Source organism: Orycteropus afer, unplaced genomic scaffold (assembly GCF_000298275.1).
Source record: "Orycteropus afer afer isolate SDZICR_OR568_19922 unplaced genomic scaffold, OryAfe1.0 scaffold00055, whole genome shotgun sequence".
In the NCBI taxonomy this organism is placed as follows: Eukaryota; Metazoa; Chordata; class Mammalia; order Tubulidentata; family Orycteropodidae; genus Orycteropus; species Orycteropus afer.
The window spans coordinates 5797185-5819488 of NW_006921642.1; the positions used below are offsets into that span (position 1 = coordinate 5797185).

General features: G+C 36.9%; 1 protein-coding gene across 1 annotated transcript in view; it reads left to right on the top strand.

Moving 5' to 3' along the window:
• Window positions 1-7379: 7379 nt before the first annotated feature.
• Window positions 7380-22304, top strand: part of NALF1 (NALCN channel auxiliary factor 1) — a 989305-nt gene continuing 974380 nt past the window's right edge. The window contains exon 1 of the mRNA XM_007938918.1: window positions 7380-8315. Within this exon, the coding sequence (XP_007937109.1) occupies window positions 7380-8315 (936 nt within the window). The remainder of the gene's footprint in view (window positions 8316-22304) is intronic.

Sequence of the window (22304 nt, forward strand, 5' to 3'; positions counted from 1 at the left end):
GAAGATGACTTGAAACACTTGGTGATGAAGGGCTAAGATTACAGTCTTCAGTATGGATTAGACTTGAAGGTGAAAAAAAAAAAAAAAAAAAATAAATTCTTACAACTGGATCAATAAATGGAGAAAAATTTGAAGTCATCAAGAATCTCCTTCTACAAGGATCAACAACCAACATCCATGGAAGCAAAGATTGAGAAGTCAAACAACCTATTACACTGGGCAAATCTGCTGCAAAACACCTCTTTAAAGTTTTAAAAAGCAAAAATATCACTTTGATAACTAAGATGCATCTGACCAAGCCATGTTTTTTTTTTTTTTTTTTCAATCACCTCATATGTATGTGAAAGTTGAAAAGTGAAAAAGAGAGACAGAAGAAGAATTGATGCATTTGAATTGTGGTGTTGGTGAAGAATATTGACTCTATAGTGAACTGCTAGAAGAACAAGCAAATTAGTCTTAGAAGAAATGCAACCAGAATGTTCATTAGATTGGAGAGTGGCAAGACTTTGACTTGCTTACTTTCAACTTGTCATCAGGAAAGACTACTTGCTAGAAAAAGACATCATACTTGGTAAAGTAAAGGGCCAAGAAAACAAGAGAAACACTTAATGAGATGGATTGATACAATGGACTCAAGCATGCCAACCATCATAAAGATGGCACAGGACCTGCAATATTTCCTTCTGTTGTATATAACTTTGCCATAGATCAGAGCCAACAACAGCAACTTTGTAGAAAGTCTAATTATCTAGATTTCAAAGTGAGATAAAGCAATACTATTTTAATATTATAAATCAGACTTATGCTATGAATTATTAAAATATTTTGAAAGACATAATTTGACTAGATATGAATAATAAGAAGCTAAAAATAATAGAACTTTGTTTTGCTTCTTTATCTTGTATGGTAGTTATGGACTGTGGTGGTTATATTTGTGTGTCAACTTGGCTGGGCCTGGTTGGCAGATGGTGGTAGTTATTCCCCATGATGAGATTGGCAATCAGGTCCATGGTGGGATCTACCATAGCAGCTGAGTAGCTGCTTTGGGTATGTGGTCTGCTTCCTGTATATAAGAAGCAGCTTTGGGAATGGTCTCTAGCTTATGGCACGCTTGGACCCTGAATGTAGCCGTATCATTGTTCAGCAGCCTGCCGTGCTCTGCCGACCTTGGGACTTAAAATGGACTTGAATTAATGGTCACTGTGTGGTCTGGTAACATTGGGACTGTGCCTTTTTATTTGTTGACCTTAGGCTTGTTAGCTTCAGCAGCCAGTAGCTGCCTGAGTGAAGAGATGCCTCTAGCTTCAATGGGCCAGGAGCAAGAAGCAGAGCTGGACCCCAAGGTTGAGGGGCTTTCACCCAGTCCCTAGAGCCTGTCACTTTGAATTTGGACTTAAAGCCTCCCAACTGTGAGAGAATAAACTCTTGTTTGTTAAGGCCATCCCATTTGTGGAATATATTCCTGTCAGAGCAGCACTAGGTAAAAAAAAAACATGGACCAAATCATTTCATTCTTGTATTTATTTTCATTCCTAAGGTTCTTTCTGATTTAATCCCCCCACACACATATATACATACATACTCAGATATACTATTATTCTAGACACTAGTAATATTTGTGTGTCTGTGTTTAGAACTAACAACAGAATTTAGAAGGAAAATTGAATCATTACCAAATAAATATCGATAAGTTCTTAGACCACTATTACTCTTCATACATCCCACTTTAATTATTGAACAAGTCTGAATTAGTAAATATCACAAAGAAGAGACTAATCAGTAATACAAAATATGTTAAGGGCAATAATAAAAAATGGAAAATGTAGTTACACTTGGGTGATATGATTTCTCTTCCCTTTCTAAATTGTTTATTTGATTTTTATAATTTATATGCCATGAACATATGACACTTGTGTAATAATACAGTATCATGCTGGATAAAGTAGAGGATCACCAAAAAAGAGCAATACCCTCACAAGATGGATTGTTGACATAGTGGCTGGAACAATAACTCTAAAACAAAGTAATGATTGTGAGGATTTTGGCTGGAACAATAACTCTAAAACAAAGTAATGATTGTGAGGATTTTGAGCAGTGTTTTATTGTAGTACATAGGGGTGATACGAGTCAGAATTGACTCAATGGCATCTAACAACTACATATGTCTGTGTGTGTATATATATATATATATATATATATATACACACATACATACATATATATCTTTATTTTAGGAGCTCTGGTGGAATAGGGCCTAAGGCATTTGACTGCTAATCAGAAGCTGGCTGGAGGTTCAAGCTCACAATCCACTCATCAGAAGGAAAATTGAGCAATCTACTTCCATAGTGATACTGCCTCAGAAACCCAAGGAGGGGTTGCTATGAGTCAGATTCGACTTGATGGCAGTGCATTGCTTTGCGTTTTTGGGTATCTTTATTTTGTGTATGTATACATGTACATATACATATATGTATATGTATATACACACACAGTGTATATATATATATGTATATACATATATATATGTGTGTATATATATATATATATACACACACACCTATATATATATATACACACAAAATAAAGATCAGATAGTTGCCTGATTAATAAACAATTGGGCTAACAAATAATATTTTTTCTCAATTTTGGAGAAAAAAAATCTGACATTAATTAGATTTAAATGAGTTGCCAAGGAGGGGTCGCTATGAGTCAGGTCTGACTCCACAGCAATGTGTTTAATTTGCTTTGGTTGTCAATAATCTCTTTAACTTTATATCAGATGGAGATGTTAAGGATGTTTCAATATTTTCTCATCTTTAAAAATGACCTATTATCAAGAGATGTATGAAGTGGCTTTTCTTAATGAAGAATTCATACCTTAGTTTCTTGAATATAAAGAAAAAATTATACCTTCATCTCTCATGGCAGAAATTCTTCCATGCAGGCATGGAACTACTACTTTGAGCTGTTTCAAGAACAGTGGTTCTTGACACGGAATAATTTTTCCCCAGGAGGATATTTATCAATACTTGGAAATATTTTTTGTTGTCATGGCTATAGGGAAGGGGGTGAGCTGCTGGTTTTTAGGAGAAGAGGCCAAAGATGCTTGCAAATATTTTATGAAGTTCAAGACAACCCCACACAACAAAGAATTATCCAACTGAAAATGTCAGTCATGACAGGGTTGAGAAACCTTGGTTGAGAATACTTGTAAATAGTTTGATCCCAATACCTCTGTTGGTCCTTAGTTTTAAAAGCAATTTCCTGACAGCTGTAGTAATTCTATCATTACAGTGAATATGCTCTCAACAGAAAGCACAAGTCCATGCCAGTGGACACAAAGTTTAAAGGGAAAATAAATTTGAAATCGTGGGGTTAGGGAATGAAGTTAGTAAAAAAAATGTATAGTATAACTGACATGGGAGAAGAAAGATTAAATTTGTATTTCAAGAGCAAATATAATATTCCACTTCAGCAGAACTGTCTGCCACTTTTTTCTTTGAAGAAAAACTTAAGGCCTTCTTTATATGTAACCAAGGTAATGGTAATCACTGTGAACAAGAGTAAGCCTGACCTGAGCTAAAAGCACAAACTGCTAGTTTTGGAGGTACATGGAGTATGAAATGAAGAAGGGTTTGGTGGGGACAGAGGTAGTGATAGAGATTTGGGGAATGGTGGCTTGTTCAAGTATTTTAGACTTGGAACCATTTCAAAAATTACTTTGTTCACCTTGCTTTTGGTATAGCAGAAAGTCTCTGGTGTATTTTTCCTTTTCATATTAAAAAGCCAGATTCTCTCAGATCATCCCTGGGTGCAGAAACTAGGTCTAAATCTGTCTGTGAGCTTTCTGTGTAAGCTTCCCCTGCCTAGGGACATCTTGTGGGCTTTCTCATTCAAGGGTTTTATGGCTTTTCTATCTTGCATAGGAGAGAAAGAAAGAGAAATATATGTCTTTCCAGACAGCATTTTCAAATTAAGAAGAAATAGGGTAAAAAGAGGTGAAGGTGGGGGTGGATAAGAGAAAAACTAAAGAGTGAAAATGAATTATAAGATTAAACCCTGTAATCCAGCTTTTAAGCAACTAAATTGAGAGAGAGAGAAAGAAAAGAAACAAGCAGTAAAAATTCCTTACAATAGAAAATATCCAATGTTGAGTTTATAAGAAGAAAAACATGGGATTATTAAATTTAATCTACATTGTATCAGAAAGGTTTTACAGGTTTAAAACAAAAAGGAGAGGAAATCATTGCGGGATTTAGACTATGATAGGTTTGCTTTCATGTTCTGCAAATTCAGAATTTTTTTTTTATTGAGAAACAGAAATGCAGATTTCTGATATTATCTTCCACAGACATTTGTTTATACAATAGAAAATGCCAGACTTTATACTCTATGTCTACATACATATACTTTATGTCTACATGCAGCATTTCATGTTGAAGATTATATTTACATTTGACTTGGCTTAAGAAGACAGAAGTTTTAAATTTAATAAGAAAGCAATCATGATGAGAGGAAGAAAAAAAAATGCTTTCTAAAATTTTCCCAATCTCTATTATTATTCAAATCAGGGGCTGAGAAAGAAAATTTTATTCAATGTCAAAATAATTTAACTTAGCAAACTGTACAAGAGTTGAAAGGCTATCTCAGTGTAAGCCAGGTTCACATATGAAGCTCAAAAAACTTTTTTTTTTTTTTTTGCAAAAGAACTTTTTTTTTTTTTTTTGCTTATTTAAAGATGCTTTAAAGTATAGATAAACCTGTCATAGGAAATATATTTGACAGTTTCTAGATATTCCATGTAATCATCGAATTTCAGCACATTTAAAACCAAAGTATTAAAATATAGTGACCAAAATAGTATCTTAAAACATCACCTGACATACTTTTAGATTAACCAGTCATCAAACTGGACCCAGTTTTGTTAGTCACTGCATATCGTTTTTAGGAACATAAAATATGTAGTGGTAAAATTTGGTATGTATCTTATTACCTCCGAAAAGACTGGTTGGTTGAATCCTGCAGATATTTCGTGCTTTCCATTTTAAAAATACCTACTTCTCCGTAATCTCAAAAACGACCACCCCTCTAAAAAGATTTGATTCTTCAAGGTATCAGTTTAGAGAGAGGGCACCCTAATACTGCAATTCTGAATGTGCAACCTGGTAGTATATTAGGATCATTAGAAACAGGGAAGGGAGGGCCATGTAGCGATTGCCAGGAAGAGCAAACTGCATGGCATGTGCGACCACCAGAGAGAGCTCCTGATAGATAGCGCTGTGCTCTGCCTGGTGCGCTTACAGGAATCTCCCAGCATCAATGCAAAGTTGCTGCTCCTCTGGCCCCCAGTGTTGGGTGGGGAAGAGATGGTGGGGTCTTTAGATCAAAGTAATACTGCGGTTTGCCCACAGCAGCGGTCTTTACAAGCCAGGACAGAGTGAGGAACTCCAGATTTTCCCAATCAATGTATTTGTCACTTTCCCGTTTGAGAACTCCGAGAGCCAACGCTAAGGGGCACCAGAGACTCGGACTGCAGCGACCGACTCCCAGGAAGCCTAACTCTCCGACTGCTACGGGAAGTCCTGGGCGACAGAAAAGCCCAGTTTAGTGGGGGCTGGGGAGTAGACAGCCGGTTTGGGATGGGGTTGGCTGGTTCAGGAGTTTAGGATGCTTCAGATCCGAGGAGGAATCCCCTGAGGTTAAGACGTGGAATGTAGAGGATAGGGCTAGGTCTGTTTTTCCCTAAGACTTTATAGGCTACTTAGAATCTCTTTTACTTTGAAATATGAAAATATAACACACACACACACACACATTCTTTCTGTATAACAAGATCAATTGACAAAATGATTTAACACTTTTATGTTGCTGGTTTCCAGTTGTTTAGAGACCCGAGGAACATTCAAAGAGACCAAATGTCACCCTGTCTCCTCTAGAGAGTTTGGGTTTACTCCTTGGCCCTCACCATTAATTTTAAGTAAATCATTCATTAGCAAAGAAAACCATACACAGACCCTTGATCCAAAAGAAACCTCTTAAGGACCGCCTGAAACATGGACTTTTTTCAGGAACAGAGAGGACAGGGAGTGGGAAGGTGCTGAAAAAATTAAATTTCATTCCCAACCATTCAGTCCATATTCTGACTTTTTTTTTCCCCCAGTGATAATAGGAGGAAAATAAATAAACAAGGAGTGTGGGGTGGGGGTATAGAAAGGAAAGAGCAAGAACTTGAGCTCAGAAAGCCCAGGTGTGTGGGGGGCGTTCCCCTAAGTCGGCCCCCACCTCCCTCTTCCCCTCTTCAGTCTTCGCCCTCCTCCTTGGGCCCAATCTGGTGCCAATGCGCCAGGATGGAGAGATCTCGGCGCGGGAGGAGATGACGCAAAAGCCAGCGCTCCCCCCAAAAAAGTGTTTCTTCTGGACGAAGATGGCGGCAACTTAGCCCGGGGACTGAAGATGACTGTGGCTCTGGGGAGGCCCAGCGCAGGCAATTCGGCCCCTAGGTCCGGAGGAGACGGCGCGCGGCAGCCGCCGCAGGAGCCCAGCAGCGGCGTCAGCAGTCGGAGCCCAGGAGGCAGCGGCGGCGGCCGCGCCGGCAGCGCCCGCGGGCAGACCTGCAGCAGCGGCGGCGGCGGCGGCGGCAGCGGCGGCAGCAGCAGTTAGAGCGCGGGGTGGGGGGGGGGGGGGAGGGAGAGCCCTGCCGGCGGCTGCTGCCCAGGCTCTGGACTAGGGGAGAGAGAGAGAGAAGTAGGAGGAGGAGGAGGAGAAGAAAAAGGAGAAGGAAAAGAAGGAGGAGGAAGAGGAGGAGAAGAAGTGGAGGAGGAGAAGAGGAGGAGGGGAGGTGCTCTGGTCGCCGACAGTGGGCAGCGGAGACTCGGCATGCCCCTGGCAGGGGAGAGCGGGTTGTCCTCAGCAGGGCCATGGGGACCCGCGCTCTGACAATGCCTGGGTGAGAGGAGCAGCGCCAGCCACCCCGACACCTCCACCATCACCTCCTGCACTCAGCCTCCCCACCGGCCACCAGCACCAGCCTCCTCCGCCTCTCTGTCTCTCTGTCTCTCTCTCTCTCTCTCTCCCTCTCTGTCTCTGCATTATTATTTCCCACTCTATAGAGGATGGGGTCTGCTGATGATTAGGTCGGAAGAAAGTCAGATCTTCCTCCAAAGCCTGGTAATCTTTCTGTAGGCAAAAGAAGAGAGAGAAAAGAGAGGGAGAGAGAGAGAGAGGGAGAGAGGGGGAAAAAAAGGAGAGAGGGAAAGAGAAAGAGAAGAAAGGGGAGGAGGGGATAAAGAAATTAAACCCTTTAAGTCAATGCATATTGTGGTGACACTGGCACAGGAGCCCTCACGGTGGAGTCGGCCAGGGCTGTGCGTTCCCAAAATATGACCAGGGGTGCTTGGATGTGTCGGCAGTATGACGACGGCTTAAAAATCTGGTTGGCAGCACCCCGGGAGAACGAGAAACCGTTCACCGATTCAGAGAGGGCTCAGAAATGGCGACTGTCTCTGGCATCTCTCTTGTTTTTCACAGTCCTGCTCTCTGATCACTTGTGGTTCTGCGCCGAGGCCAAACTGACCCGGACCCGGGACAAGGAACATCAGCAGCAGCAGCAGCAACATCAGCAGCAGCAGCAGCAGCAGCAGCGACAGCAGCAGCAACAGCAGCGGCAGCGGCAGCAGCAGCAACAGCAGCGCCAGCGCCAGCAGGATCCCTCCTGGCCCGCGCTCCTGGCGAGCATGGGGGAGTCCTTGCCTGCCGCCCAGGCACAGAGACTCCTCTCCGCCTCCTCGTCCCCCACCCTGCCCCCCTCTCCGGGAGACGGCGGTGGCAGGGGTAATCGAGGCAAAAACAACCCGAGCAAGGCTCTTTTTCTAGGAAACTCTGCCAAACCCGTGTGGCGCCTGGAGACTTGTTACCCCCAGGGCGCCTCTTCGGGCCAGTGCTTCACCGTAGAGGATGCGGACGCTGTGTGCGCCAGGAACTGGAGTCGGGGGGTGACAGCCAGGGGGGAAGAGCAGCAGGTGAGAGGGAAGCATCAAACTCCGCTGTGGAACTTGTCTGATTTTTACCTTTCGTTTTGTAATTCTTACACACTTTTGGAGTTGTTCTCGGGGTTGTCCAGTCCCAACACTTTGAACTGCAGTCTGGATGTGGTGCTTAAGGAGGACGGCGAGATGACCACCTGCAGGCAATGCGTCGAGGCTTACCAAGACTATGACCACCACGCTCAGGAGAAATATGAAGAGTTTGAAAGTGTGCTCCATAAATATTTACAGTCGGAGGAGTATTCGGTGAAATCGTGTCCCGAGGACTGTAAGGTAGGACTAGTGGATTTTTTCCTCTTTCTGCTCTTTTCTGCCGGTTTGCTCAGTTTTGATATCTTCTAGTGTTTTTAAAATAAGTGTTTTTCCCTGCTGTGGTGGTTACTATGTTTTAAGAGCTTGATTTTTTGCTTTAATCAGGGATACCTGGTGGACTGATTTTTTGGGCGGATGGTGGTGGTGGTGACAAGGTGGGAGAGAGATAAGATTAGGGAAGAACCTGGTCTTCTGCGAAGATAAAGCTAATGGCTGTAATTTAATTTTTAGAGCTATGTAATTGCCTTAAACGCTGCTAACCTTTCTTAAAAACTGGAATTTGAGTGTTGTTTGTTAGGAAGATAGTGATGGGACTGAGTACTGATGACCTCAACTAAAGTCATACTAGTCAGAGGCAGGCATGCATGGTTTGGCATATGAACTTGCACCTCTGAACTCTTTTTAATGCCATTGTTAAACTGGTTGACTAGAAGGAGGATAGAAGGTTTTTGTAGTTGTGTAACTAAGGTTAAGAAAGAGCATTTTATCTGTTTCTACAGCAGTTGTTCTGGTTGTTTTGAAAGTGTTGGGCTGTGTATTTTTTTCTTGGACTTGTGAATGATCATTGATCTGAGACTGACTGTGAGTGGCAAGTTGTAATTAGGTATCTAGTGATCAATTATTTTCATTCATTTATTTGTTAGACATCTTTTGTGATTAACTTCAATTTTCAGGATGCTCTACAGAATTACTAACTGGCAAATGTTTAATGGTATGAGCTAAAATTTACCGAATTCCTTAACTTGTATTATATCCATCCTCTCTCAGTTGAATGTAATAAGAATATAGCCCTTGCTGATTGGCAAAGAAGTGCATGCAAATTTCTTAAATGACCAATGCCACCACATCAGAACCAATAATAAGTGTTTCTATCCATGGTGCTGAAATGAGATTTGCCAAGAATTCTTTTGAAGCTGAAGATACTGCAGTGACCTTTAGTAGCCAAGCAATGCTGATAGTCTCAATAAATCTTAATGTTCTCTTCTAAAGATAACTTATTTACCAACACAAAAATGAAATTGCTTTTAAAAACAAATAATACCTCATTCTATCTCTTCTTATCTCTTCCCTGCTCACTGTAAACCCACACAAAATAACTGTGTCTCTTTGCCTCACTTGCTTTGTCAGGGAGACAGTGATGGAATAGTGCAATCATAGGAAGTATGGTTCAAAGGATTTGGTGAAGTTTGACAAGGAAACTAGGAGGAGAGACACCTATTTAAAATGAACATAGAACAAGCACTGTATTTTAGTTTGGGTTGACTAGTTCTGCTTTTGATAATTTAGCTAATGCAGACTGGTGCTGCTTTGTTGACATTCTTTAAGAGCAGAAAGAGATCCACTTTGAAAATAGCAATAGCAATATTATGTTTGTAACATTAATTTGCAGTGCTACTTCGCTTGATAAATGGATTTATTTATTTATTTTTTGTGGTAACCATACAACTATACCTCATATCTGGAAATTAGAATAAATCTTAATAGTAGAAAAAATAATGAGTGGTTAGTGTGTTTGTTGCAGTTATTTACTATGACAAGGTATATTGCACTGAAATTGTAAAGGTAAGGAGACTACTGTGTCTTCTAATTTCAACACTAATAAAAAGGTTGAAGAAGTTTCAGTATGTTTGTGGCTTGAAGCTTATTTAAGAGTGCTACCTTGTAATAATGTAAATTTGCCCACTACTTCCCTGAATATCAACATTTATAGCAAATTTCAATTTGCAAACTTTAGATATTTAAGAGTCCTTGTTGTTATGTAGACTGCAACATATTTTAAAATAAGTATGGCAAATATATCTCTGTTCAAAAGTACAAATAAATGTCTAATAAATGCCCTTTCCTGATGACCTGAATCAATTCTCAACTTTACATTTATATCATAGCCATAGGTATGGGTTAAGCTAGTTTATAATGTTATAGACTATTTCTAGATCATATTTTTTTGTATAAAAGAGTAATTGTGAACTGAACACACAAAAGGACATTATAAAGATCCTTACTCCTTAAAAAAAAAAAAACTTCACATTGAAAAATACACATCAGCATTTGAGTTTCTCATCACCACAGTACAGCCCTTATCACCAAAGATGTCTTGTAGATATTCCTCAGTTGTGAAATATTTTTCCCTTTGGTTTCTCAGTTTGAAATATTTAGTCCCCAGTAACTGTTGTCAAAAATTACAGTTTCAAATTTAAGGTGTTGGTGTTCTTAGTTAATGACTCTCAAGTCTTTTGATTATTATGTAGAAATATAAAACAAGCACAGTTGCTTGGTTATCTGTGTAATTTCCCAAAGATTCTGAAAAACCACCCACAAACATATCCACATAGAAACTATATCACATGGCTTAAAATGGTACTTGCTGTCTGAGTTTCTTTCTAAACAATTTTACTTTAAACATACTTATAATTAAGAAATTATGACTATCATCGGGAATATATTCAAAGCCCTATGCTGCATTAAAAGTAAATGTATTATATTTCTGAATTAGGCAATATAGTAATGAGAAAATTCAGTTGTGATACTGTATAAATACCATATTTACTAAGGCATTCTGGTCGTGTAGTGGGTAGCTATTTGGCTGCTAACCAGAAGGTCAGCAGCTCAAGCTCACCATCAGCTGCTCCATGGGAGAAAGTTGAGGCAATCTATTTCTATAAAGATTGAAAACCTTGGAAACACAATGGTGGTCACTATGAGTTGGAATTGACTAGATGGCAGTAGCTTTTTTTTTTTTTTTTACCATATTTACTAAAATTATAGCAGGAGAAGACATGATATCATGTAATATATATATATAAATTATTAGAATACATATATTAGGAGCAAAATATTAATTTTATCATAATAATTAATAATTAATAATCAGATGATGTATGATTAATGGAGTGATTTCTAATTTTTAAAAGTTAGCACATCTCATTGCTTTCTAGTTTTGTATTCTTCCCCCTTTAAAAAAGTGCCACATTCCATGCATATATAAAATAAAAATGGATTAAAATTATTTTTGATTTAAAATTTTTAAAGGGCTCTCTGACCCATTATGGTGACCAAACTAGCAATAAATTTAATACCATTGAAGTATCTTGAGTCCATAGTAATATGAGATCAAAATCAACTTGGATTTACTTAGATAAACTTTTGCATTACAAAATGTGATAGAGATTATATTTTCATTATATTCTGAGAAATAACTTCTTTAATATAAAAAATAAAATTTCATATTTATCTGGGAAGTAATTTATGGCTAAATAAAGAAAAAGAACAGTGTGTATAGCATTTATATTATAGCTTTCAAGCTACTATGTTATGTAAAGACAATAGCAAAAAGTATGACAGTAATTACGGCCTCCAGTTTGCAGTGTTATACAAAATAATGTAAACGACAAAAAATAATAACATGTATAACCTTCAAGTTGAGGGGAAATGCTAAAAAAAATGAAATATTCTAAGCTGTAAAGCCATAAGTATATATTATACTTTGTTTACTGAAAGATTTTTACTTATATATGTAATATATGTAAGTAAAGAATGTCATTCTTTACTAAATTTTTTGCAAATAAATATTACTAAACTGGAATATTTAGGGAATATACATTTCTAAATTACAGAGAAACTTTTATAGTTACTGATAACTTTATTTACTTACTATATAGCTCTGGTAGCTTAGTACCTAAGGCACTTGACTGCTAACCAGAAGGCAGAGGGTTCAAAACCACCAGCCACTGCCTGGAAGAAAGGTTGGGCAATCTACTTCCGTAGTGATACTGCCTCAGCAACCCAAGGAGGGGTCACTATGAGTTGGGGCCGACTAAATGGCACATAACAACAACAACAACAACATATAATACAAATAGTCAGTAAAGCATTAGGCATAGTTAGGTTCTAACATAAATCATTCAATCACATTTACTTTAATTTTCTTATTATATTATTATTTTTACAATCTTGTATGAAAACTGATGATATTGTCTATTTTCATTCAATGCACACTGACTGACAGGACACGCTATAGCTGTTAGGCATACTCAACAATCATGAGACTCATATTGTCCTGTTTTACAGGTACTTCTCATAGACACTAACCAGTTTGAGAACATAGATTTGGTTTGCATAATGTGCAGTTTTAAAAAAGCAGTTCCTAAGGTGCATTTATTTTCATGTCAGAAACTGAGTACTCTCAAAAATATAGTTGTATTAAAAAAGGAGAATTAAGTCTCTTATATTTCTTTTTACTTAAATGTTGAAGTAAAGTATTATTTCACTGTTGATTAACTACTATTCTGCATGCAAGCCAGTCTTTGGAGGTGCAGATTATATCTCCCATTATGTCTTTTGTATTCTATAACTTTGTTTATCATTTTCAAACCATATTTTGCTTCTGTACAAAATCAATGTCTGACCATGCAGATAATCATTTTAATGATTAGTAGGATTATTATTAAAGTCAAAGCTGCTGTCATAATTATTTTTTATAACCTGAATTTTTGTATTTTATAGTTTTGTTCTCAAGAAAACTACTGATTTATGACGTGTTTTATTTTTGTAGAGGAACACCCAAAATTTTATATTGCATTTAGATTCCTGTTATTGTACAGACTAAAGAATGAATGTTTTTGTTTTGGATTTGTAACTGGGTCAAATTGATAGCTATCTAGGGCATAGCCACAAAGTCTTTGAATAATTGCTATTATTTATTGGTTTTAATGACTTTTATTAGGTGAGGTAATGACAGCATATAAAAGATGAATTAAAGTATAAAGGAAAAAAAAAATCAAGCAATACTCTGTCTCCTCCTCTTCCACATATAAATCAAAATCCATTAAGATAATTTGCCTTGCTACTGCTAACCAGAAGGCTGATGGTTCAAATCCACCAGCCACTCCTCAGAAGGAAGGTTAGGCAATCTACTCCTGTAGTGATACTACCTCGGAAACCCAAGGAGAGGTCTCTATGAGTCGGGTCCAACTCGACGGCACACAACAACAACAACACATCAACACATTGAATATATAAGAGCCAACATACATAACTGTTTCAAAGAAAAATAAAAGCACTTTAATTTGAATGATCTGAGCTATTGCCACTATTTTAAATTCTCAACTTCCTTTTTAAAGCATCATCTTTGGAAAAGCCCTCACACTGGCTAGATACCAAATACTTAGTTGTTTACAATATATAAATTTATATTGCAAAACTACTACTTCAATACCAGTAAAAATTTACTCTAGATCAAGGGTCCTTAGAATCATATTAGAATCTCCTGGAGAGTTTTCATAAAACTGAGGCCTGGGACCAGCTCCCACCCCAGCCCCAAGAGATTCTGATTTAATTGGTCTAGGTTGTGGCATAAGCATTGGGATCTTGTAAAATTCCTTTCGTGTTTCTGTTGTGCAGTCAAGATTGAGAACCACTCTTGTACTTGACAACTAATGTAGGAAGGTCTATTATCATATTGTTGTTGTTGTTGTTATGTGCCATCGAGTCGGCCCTGACTCATAACGACCCCTCCTTGGATTTCCGAGGTGGTATCACTACAGAAGTAGATTGCCCAACCTTCCTTCCGAGGAGTGGCTGGTGGTTTTGCACCGCCAGCCTTCTGGTTAGCAGCCAAGTGCCTTACGCACTACGCTACCAGAGCTCCTCTATTATCATACAGATCTAAAAAAAATAAAATAATCCCATGAGTGTAGAATACAGACAGATAGGTTTAAAAGTGGTAAAGGCAACCTGACAAAGACAGAGAGCAGGGCAACGAATATGTAGTGACCAGACTAAAAAGAAGATGAGAACAGAACTTAGTGAAAGGGTTATAAGAAGTGCCAGAAGAGAATACAGAAATAATGAGATAGATGCAGAGAGGACTGGAGATTTTATTATGTAAGGATGGGTCTGTTGGCTGTGGATGTTCTTTGTCTTTTAGTCAAGATTGAGTTGTTCTAATGGTGTTCACTGAATGGACTGAGAATGTGGGTGCAAAAATTAAATGACTGCCTTTTTGATACTAATGAACTATTTGGTATTCAAACTTCATTGTTTTTGCCTTAATTAGAGCCTGTAGAAATAGCTAAAAATAAGATTTTTTTTTCAAAAATATATTGGTTTTATGAGAAAACCTGTTGGCTTTTCATGGCATGTCACATGCTTCTAGGGCCTTTCTTTCTTTATCTATACACTTACTTTTTAAACTTAGAAAGTTACTGATCTTTGTGTGTGTGTGGGAGGGAGGATAAGACATTTAAAAACAACAACAACAACAACAACTTTTATAATTCTGAAATAACTTGTTAACATTCGTATACTTTTTTGAAGACACGAACTACTAAGTATTCACAGATTAGTAGCAAATTTAAGAGCTAGTTTTAAAGAAGCTTATAATTGTTCTGATTTGAAGTGATTGCAGTGTCAGTCTTGTCTTTTCTTTTAACATTTTAGGTTACAAGACACTGAGAGAAACTAAAGCTTAATTTTCTCTAATAAGAAATTAAAGGTATTCTCAATCCACTAATGAAATTTCTTTACTGAAATGTTAAATTTACTCTGATTCTTTGAAGCTGAAAGCAAGAACTAACAGATATCCTTTTTTTTTTTTTTTTCTGTTATTACTGTGATTATAAAAAGGAGCTCTGATGGTAGAGTGCCTGAGACATTCGACTGCTAACTAGAAGGCTAGGTGGTTCAAACCCACCAGCCACTCCTCGGAAGGAAGATTGGGCAATCTACTTCGTAAAGATTTACTGCCTTGAAAACCCAATGGAGGTTGCTGTGAGTCAGAATCAACTAGAAGGCAATGAGTTTGTTTTTTGGTTTAGTGGTTATAACTTAGGTTATTACTGACAAGTGGTATATTTTGCTGGAATGAATGAAAATACTGCATTCTAGGATGACGTGAGTTACCCTTTAATAAAATAATATTTGATATGTGTCTTGGTAGTTTGTTTCTACATTTTATCATCTATAAACAAAATGTTATAGAAGCTACCACAGATGGTAAAAAAAAAAAATCCTGCAAAAAATGGAAGTTTGGTAACTGTTTAAATACTGTTACTGATCTTTGCAGTAATATGTCAACACAGATATGTGTGCTGGGTGAATGCTATAATATATCCCCTTTTAGTCACTTCTACCAAAATACATAGGGACGTTGTATGTCAGCTGCTATACCCTGCACAACAAGGAAAATGGAGTCTAGCCAAAATTGTGGAATTGGTGACTTTGATTTTTAGTCTCTTCACCTTTTGGTTTCTACTCATTGTTAAGTTTTCTTTCTTTCTATTACCTGGCTGTTTCCTTCATGTGCCTGTTGTTGCTAGGTGCCATTGAGTCTTCTCTGACTCTTAGCAGCCCTGTGTACAACAGAAGGAAACACTGCCCTGTCCTGCACCAGCCTCACAGTCCTTGCTATCCCTGAGCCCATCATGGCAGCCACTGTGTCAGTCCATCTCATAAGGGCCTTCTCCTTTTTCACTGACCCTCCACTTTACTAAGCATGATATCCTTCTCCAGGGAATGGTCCCTTTGGACAGCATGACCAAAGTAGGTTAGATGAAGTCTGGCCATTCTTGCTTGCAAAGAGCATTCTGGCTGTACTTCTTCCCGGACAGATCTGTTCTACTGACAGTCCACCGTCCTTTCAGGGTTCTTCACTAACACCACAATTCGAAAGCATCATCTCTTCAGTATTCCTTATTCATTGTCCAGCTCTCACATGCATATGAGGTGACTGAAAACACCATGGTTTGGGTTAGGGATGGCTTAGTTTTCAAAGAGATGTCTTTGCTCTTCAGCACTTTGAAGAGATGTTTTGCAGCAGACTTGCCCCATGCAATATGTTGTCTGATGTCTTGACTGTTGCTTCCGTTGGTGTTGCTTGTGGAACCAAGTAATATGAAATATTTGACAACTTCAATCTTTTCTCTATTTATTGTGATTGCTGCTTATTGGTCCAGTTGTAAGGATTTTCATTTTCTTTAGGTTGAGGGGTAATTTGTACTGCAGACTGTAGTCTTTAGTCTTCATCAGAAAGTGCTTCAAGTCACTCTAGGAAGCTGCACTTCTAGATCCTGTGTCTCACTTGAAATCCAAGGTTCAAGATTCCTTTCTTCCTTCTCTGTACCTCCTTCCCATCAAAAATTATCAGTTTTAAGTCTCTTTCATCCAAAACTCTCACTGGTTTTGTTTATTTGAAAAGAAAATTGAACTAAGATGTAAACAGATGATGATGACAATGCTTTAGCCCCTTCTGAAAATGATTTGAATCACTAATAGAAATTTAAGTGCTGAAAGGAAGCTTCAATAGTAGCTAACACACTTTAGAGCCTATTAGATATTTGGAATTGCTCTCATTTGTTAAATTCTCCTGGCAATTCTATGAGGTAGAATTTTACAGATGAGTAAGTTGAGGACATCTTAAATATCCCAAGGTCAAACAGTTACTTAGTGTTAAAATTCATTTCCACACATTGATATATTTTCTTTTTCTTTATTATTATGGGCATTTTTAAGCATTTTTTCAAAAATGGAGAGATTAGTATAATAAACCCACAAATACCTGTCATATAGATTTAATGATTTTTCAAAATGTTGCTATACTTACTTATTTTTTATTTATTATTAAAAAACATGTTATACGTGACTTATATGACATCACAGAAATTTGGTAGTCATGGGCAGCTGTCATGGATAGCCATGAATTCCAGTTTCAACCTTTTAAAGGCTTATGGAATGTGTGAATATGAATAACCCATATGAAGGTAAGCAGAACACTTAGGTTTCTAGTTTGAGGTTTAAAGCTTTTGCAGAGAAAGAATGTTTGGAAGGTTTTGGTGGGAGGAATATAATATTTGAAGATCTGTGATATTTCATTACACTGAATTTGTAAGTCAAATAAGATACGCTCATTTTTTGTTTATGATTTTCAACCAAGAGTTCCATTTTTACATGATTGTTTTAAAAGCTGTTTGAGTTTTTTAGTTGAGAATTGTCCATATTTTGCCTAACATATCTATAATAGAAGTCTGAATTTTTGTCTCTAATTTTTTAGAATAAACAGTTCAGACTGCAGCAAAGAGATGTTCTTTTCAATTCCTCAAACTATTCTCTTTCATAATAGTTCAGTTTTCCAGTGGTGGAAAAATTCACAGATAGGCTCATCGATGATACCCAAGTTAAACTATGACCTGTTTAAATGAAGCCATGAAATCCTAAGACTCAAACTTTACTTAGACAAAATTAATTATGTTTGTAAAATGGAGATAATTCCAGCATCATTTGGTTATAGGAATAAAATAATGTATATAATGTGATTGATTACTGGTAGGTGCTATCTACTTAGGTTATCACTGACATCATATTGTATGCATCATTAAACTCATGTTATAGATGAAAAAACTGAGACATATAAAAATGAGATAATTTGTCTCTGGCCATATAGCTATATAGGGACAGCCAAGATTGTAAGTCATGTTTGTCTATTTCTAACCTCCAACTTCTTCTTCTTCTTTTTTTTTTTTAATTTTTCAATTTTTTATACTATACTGCTTCTTGGTCCGTCATGCCTTGAATAGGTGTTTAGAATATAGAGGTGATCAAGATAAGATCATTGACTGAAACATTTCACAGGCTATTATAAGATCATCAAATAAACAATTATAGCATAATATGATCAATTTGTTATTAACCTAGATTGGTAAGAACTGAGAAGGTAGTACTTCAAGTTGCCTAATAACATCACAAAATGCTTCACAGAGGAGGTGATGTTAGATCTGGGTGTTGAAGCACAAAAAAGAGTTTGTTATGCAATAATGGAGAAAGATTTTCAAGTCAATGGAAGAGAACCTGAAAAGGCACAAGATGATAAGAGAAACTGAAAATTTCACTGTGATTGTAAGGTGTGCCCACATCAGTAGGAAACTCCTCTAGGGAGATGTTAGTGCTTGCTTGTGAAGGACCATTTATCCCAAACTAAGGTCTTTGAATTTCATTCCCTGTATGATAAAATATCAGAGAGAAATTTCAATAAAGAGAGTAATATTGGGTTATTTCTTTTCCTTAAAAGTTAGTTCTGGAACAATGTGCCAGTGGGTTGGAGTAGAATGAAGTGATGTTAGGGAGACCGATTTAGAAGCTGCTCTTCCTTAGGAGTAATAGGATGATTATCTAAATCAGCACTTCCAAACAGAACTTGCTATCACAGTGTAGATGCTTTCTAATCTGCACTGTCAATATGGGAGCCACTAGTCATGTGTATATTCAAAATACGGCTAGTATGAATGAGGAACTGAATTTTAAATTTTATTTAATTTTTATTATTTTCAATTTAAATAGCCCAATGTGAGTAGGCCACTATTGGACAATAAAATTCTTAACACTTCAGTAGCTATAATTGGAGAAGAAAGCCCAGATTCAGGAAATATTTCTTAGATCAAATTGACAGTATTTAGGAACTGATTGCTATGTAGAGGGAGGATATGATTCATGTATTATAAAATGTGAGGATGGCTGGATGTTAATGCTTATAAATGATATAGGAAATACAGGAGGAACAATAATTTGTGATTGAGACTGGTGAATATAATAAGACATTACTGTTTGAAGATAACGACATCAGGAGAATATGTCAGTGGCCTGTATGCTATGTGAGTAGGAAGCTTAGGTGGCAAGTTCACTCTATACTTGTGGATTTGATCCTAGAAGCTGTACACAGAGATGAAAGAACCTAACAACAACAACAACAACAACAAAACTATGTGAGGAATGCCAAGCATCCTGAGGAAGATCAGCATTTAATGTTTTGAACTTAGAAGGGACCAGTGAAGGAGATGAAGAAGGTAGAAGCAGAGGTAGAGACAGAGATAGAGCTTGCTGTTGGCTACTGTAGAGGCGGCTCAGATACATGATGACCTTCTTAATGAAATAAACATTCAGAATGAAGCATTGTCTAGTCCTATACCATGCTTGATTGTTGGTGTATTTGATTCCATTATTGGGCTATTGTGTCAATCAATCAGGTTGAGGGTTTCCCTTGCCTTTCTTGCCCTCTGACTTGATGTCCTTTTCTTTAGATTGGTCTTTCCTGATGCAGTGTAGAAAATGAGTCAAAGTCCCACCATCCTTGCTTCTAAAGAACACTCTAGTTGTATTTCTTTTAAGATTGATTTGTTTGTTCTTTTGTCAGTCCATGGTATATTCAGTATTCTTTGACAATGCCATGGTTTGAACAGTTTAATTCTTCTTAGGTCTTCCTTTTCATTGTCCAACTTTTGCATGTATGTGAGGTGATTGAAAAGACTGTGGTTCAGAGGAGATGTAACTTTGTCATCAAAGTGACATCTTTGCTTTTTAGAAAGTGTTTTTAATGTTTTAAAAAGTAAAGAGATAGAGATCAAGAGAGCAGAAGAGAGGGAATGAATCATGAGAATGTGATAACATGAAAGGCAAAAGGAAGGATTTAAAGAAAGATATAGAATAAGTCAAGAGGGTCTCATGTTACAGAAAGGATATATAGGATGAAGGCTAGAAGTAAGTTACTGAATTTTGGAATTAAATATTTGTGACTTTTTAAGACTAGTCTCAACAGAATGATAGGAAGAGGTATGAGATTGTGATTAGTTAAAGAATAAATTGGAGTTGTAGAAAGAGTAGACACCATCACTCTTTATTAAGTTTCATAGTGAATAGGGAAAAAAAAAGTAAGAGGTTTTTGAAGGAATAAATGTTTCATGATGAAATAAATTTTAGTTGCATCTTATATACCCTGCTGTATATCAAAGACTGGTTGTTTTTTATATTTTAATTGGGAACAATGATTTACTTCCAGGATTTCAGAAACTAAACACAATTATCAATTGTAATATGCATACATGAAGTAGAGAAATCAATTATATTACATTTTGTTATGTTTTCAAATAACATAATTATTGAGTCAATATGAAATCATAAATAATTTATATATGTGTATATACAACAACAACAAATTCACTGCCGTTAAGTCAGATCTGACTCATAGCGACCCCTCTTTGAGTTTCTGAGGCGGTATCATTACAGAAGTAGATTTCCCAATATTCCTTCTGAGGAGTGGCTGAAGGGTTTGAACCACCAGCCTTCTGCCTAGAAGTCAAATGCTTTAGGCACTACACCACCAGAGCTTATGAAATATAAATTATTGTCTTTCAAAATATGGTCTCCTGGGATTCAGTGGTATATTTATAGAAGACATTTAATTAAATATGACTATCTCTTTCTAGGTTTTGTTAAAAAAAAAAAATAATTGATATATTTTATTAAGAAATCCAAAAATACAAATTATTTTTAACTCCAATAGGAAAGTATAGTAAAATGATTAAAAGAATGATTGCGAATAGACTAGGTTCAAATTCCTTTGAATAGTGGTATGGTATTGTCCAAGTTACCTAAAATGTTGATTCTAATACTTATTTCATGGGATGATGGTAAGGAAGAAGTGATGAGGCTTATATGCATATAAGAGGACCTAACATTTCCTTTGATGATGCCCCAAAATGGCATCAATTAATTATTTTTATTTCTTCTTGATGATATCATATTAGAAAAAATAAAAATATATGTATAAAACATATGGAAAAAATAATAAAATTTTTATAAATCTTCATTTAAAATCTCAAGTAAGTTTTATGGTAAGCAGCATTCACAGAATTTTCTAAGTAGGCTTTTGATTTGCATGGTAAAATCCTCTGATATTTTTGTCATCCATAGTCATTCTGTTTTTCTAGAAAGGTGACACTAAATTATTTACCCTAGAATAAAATGGAAAAAGAAATTTCAGGTGAAGTAAAAATGTTCTATTAATAAAGCTTATTATTATTTTTTTTTTCTAAATGTTATTTCAGATTAAGACTTTAACATATGCTATATTTTCAACTGAGTAAATCAAATTGAATTATTCCCAAGGCACTAGAGCATTTATTTTGGTTCACAAATTTCCCTTTCTAGGAGGAACAACAGTAGATAAAAGATTGCAATGATCTTCCATCCCATGAAAACCTATAGGAATAATCTTGGGGAAATTTCTGTGTTATATAGTTCATTGGATGTTGCAAAGTCATGGGCCTCCAGTTCCCACTGAAAAAGTTGTGGTACTTTGCCCTCTGCTATAGCTACATGGCCTTATATTTTGTTTTTATTCCTGTTGTTCTCTGCTCTGCCATAACTTTGTAGACATTCATTTAGTAATTTTTAGTAATATTTAGCAATTTTATTGGTCAGGGATGGAGGGTAGGGGTGTAACAGATAGCCTTGGCATTGATCTCAAGTTAGCAGACAAAAACAGAGTGCCAGTGAGGCAAACATGGCAGGTGCTTAGAGACAAACAGTTGAGTGGGATAAAACAAAAGGACTAGAAGCCATGCTCCTAAAATTAAAATATGATTATCTTAAGAGAAGACAGAGGTAGACAGTTTCTTTGACTTGGTAAAAACTGTCATGTAGGAAAGAATTCTAACTCTCCAACATCTTTGTATCACTAAACCAGACCAAATTCCATCAAGGTCGATTCCACTCATAGCGACTCCTCCTAGGGTTTCTGAGGCGGTATCTCTATGGCAGTAGATTGCCTAATCTTCCCTCTGAGGACTGGCTGGTGGGTTTACGGGTTATAATAAAGGCTTGTGTGTAGGCTTCTTGGGCAAGGAAATTCTCCACATAAGGAAGAGTGCTCTATTAAAAGAAGCATAGCTTCCCACAGTGGAATGAGTTGGGAGTAAAATCAATGCTATAATAGATGTAAAAACAAGATGGGAATCGTAGGTTAGACTATACGATTCTTAATATTGTATCCAACATCCTTTGAGATAAAATGAGGCACCCAAAAAGTGACAACTTTTTACAGTGAAAATGTATGTTCTACTCCGTTCAAAGATATAATTCCATTACACAGAAAACAACAATTTTCTTATCCTAACAGCTTACACA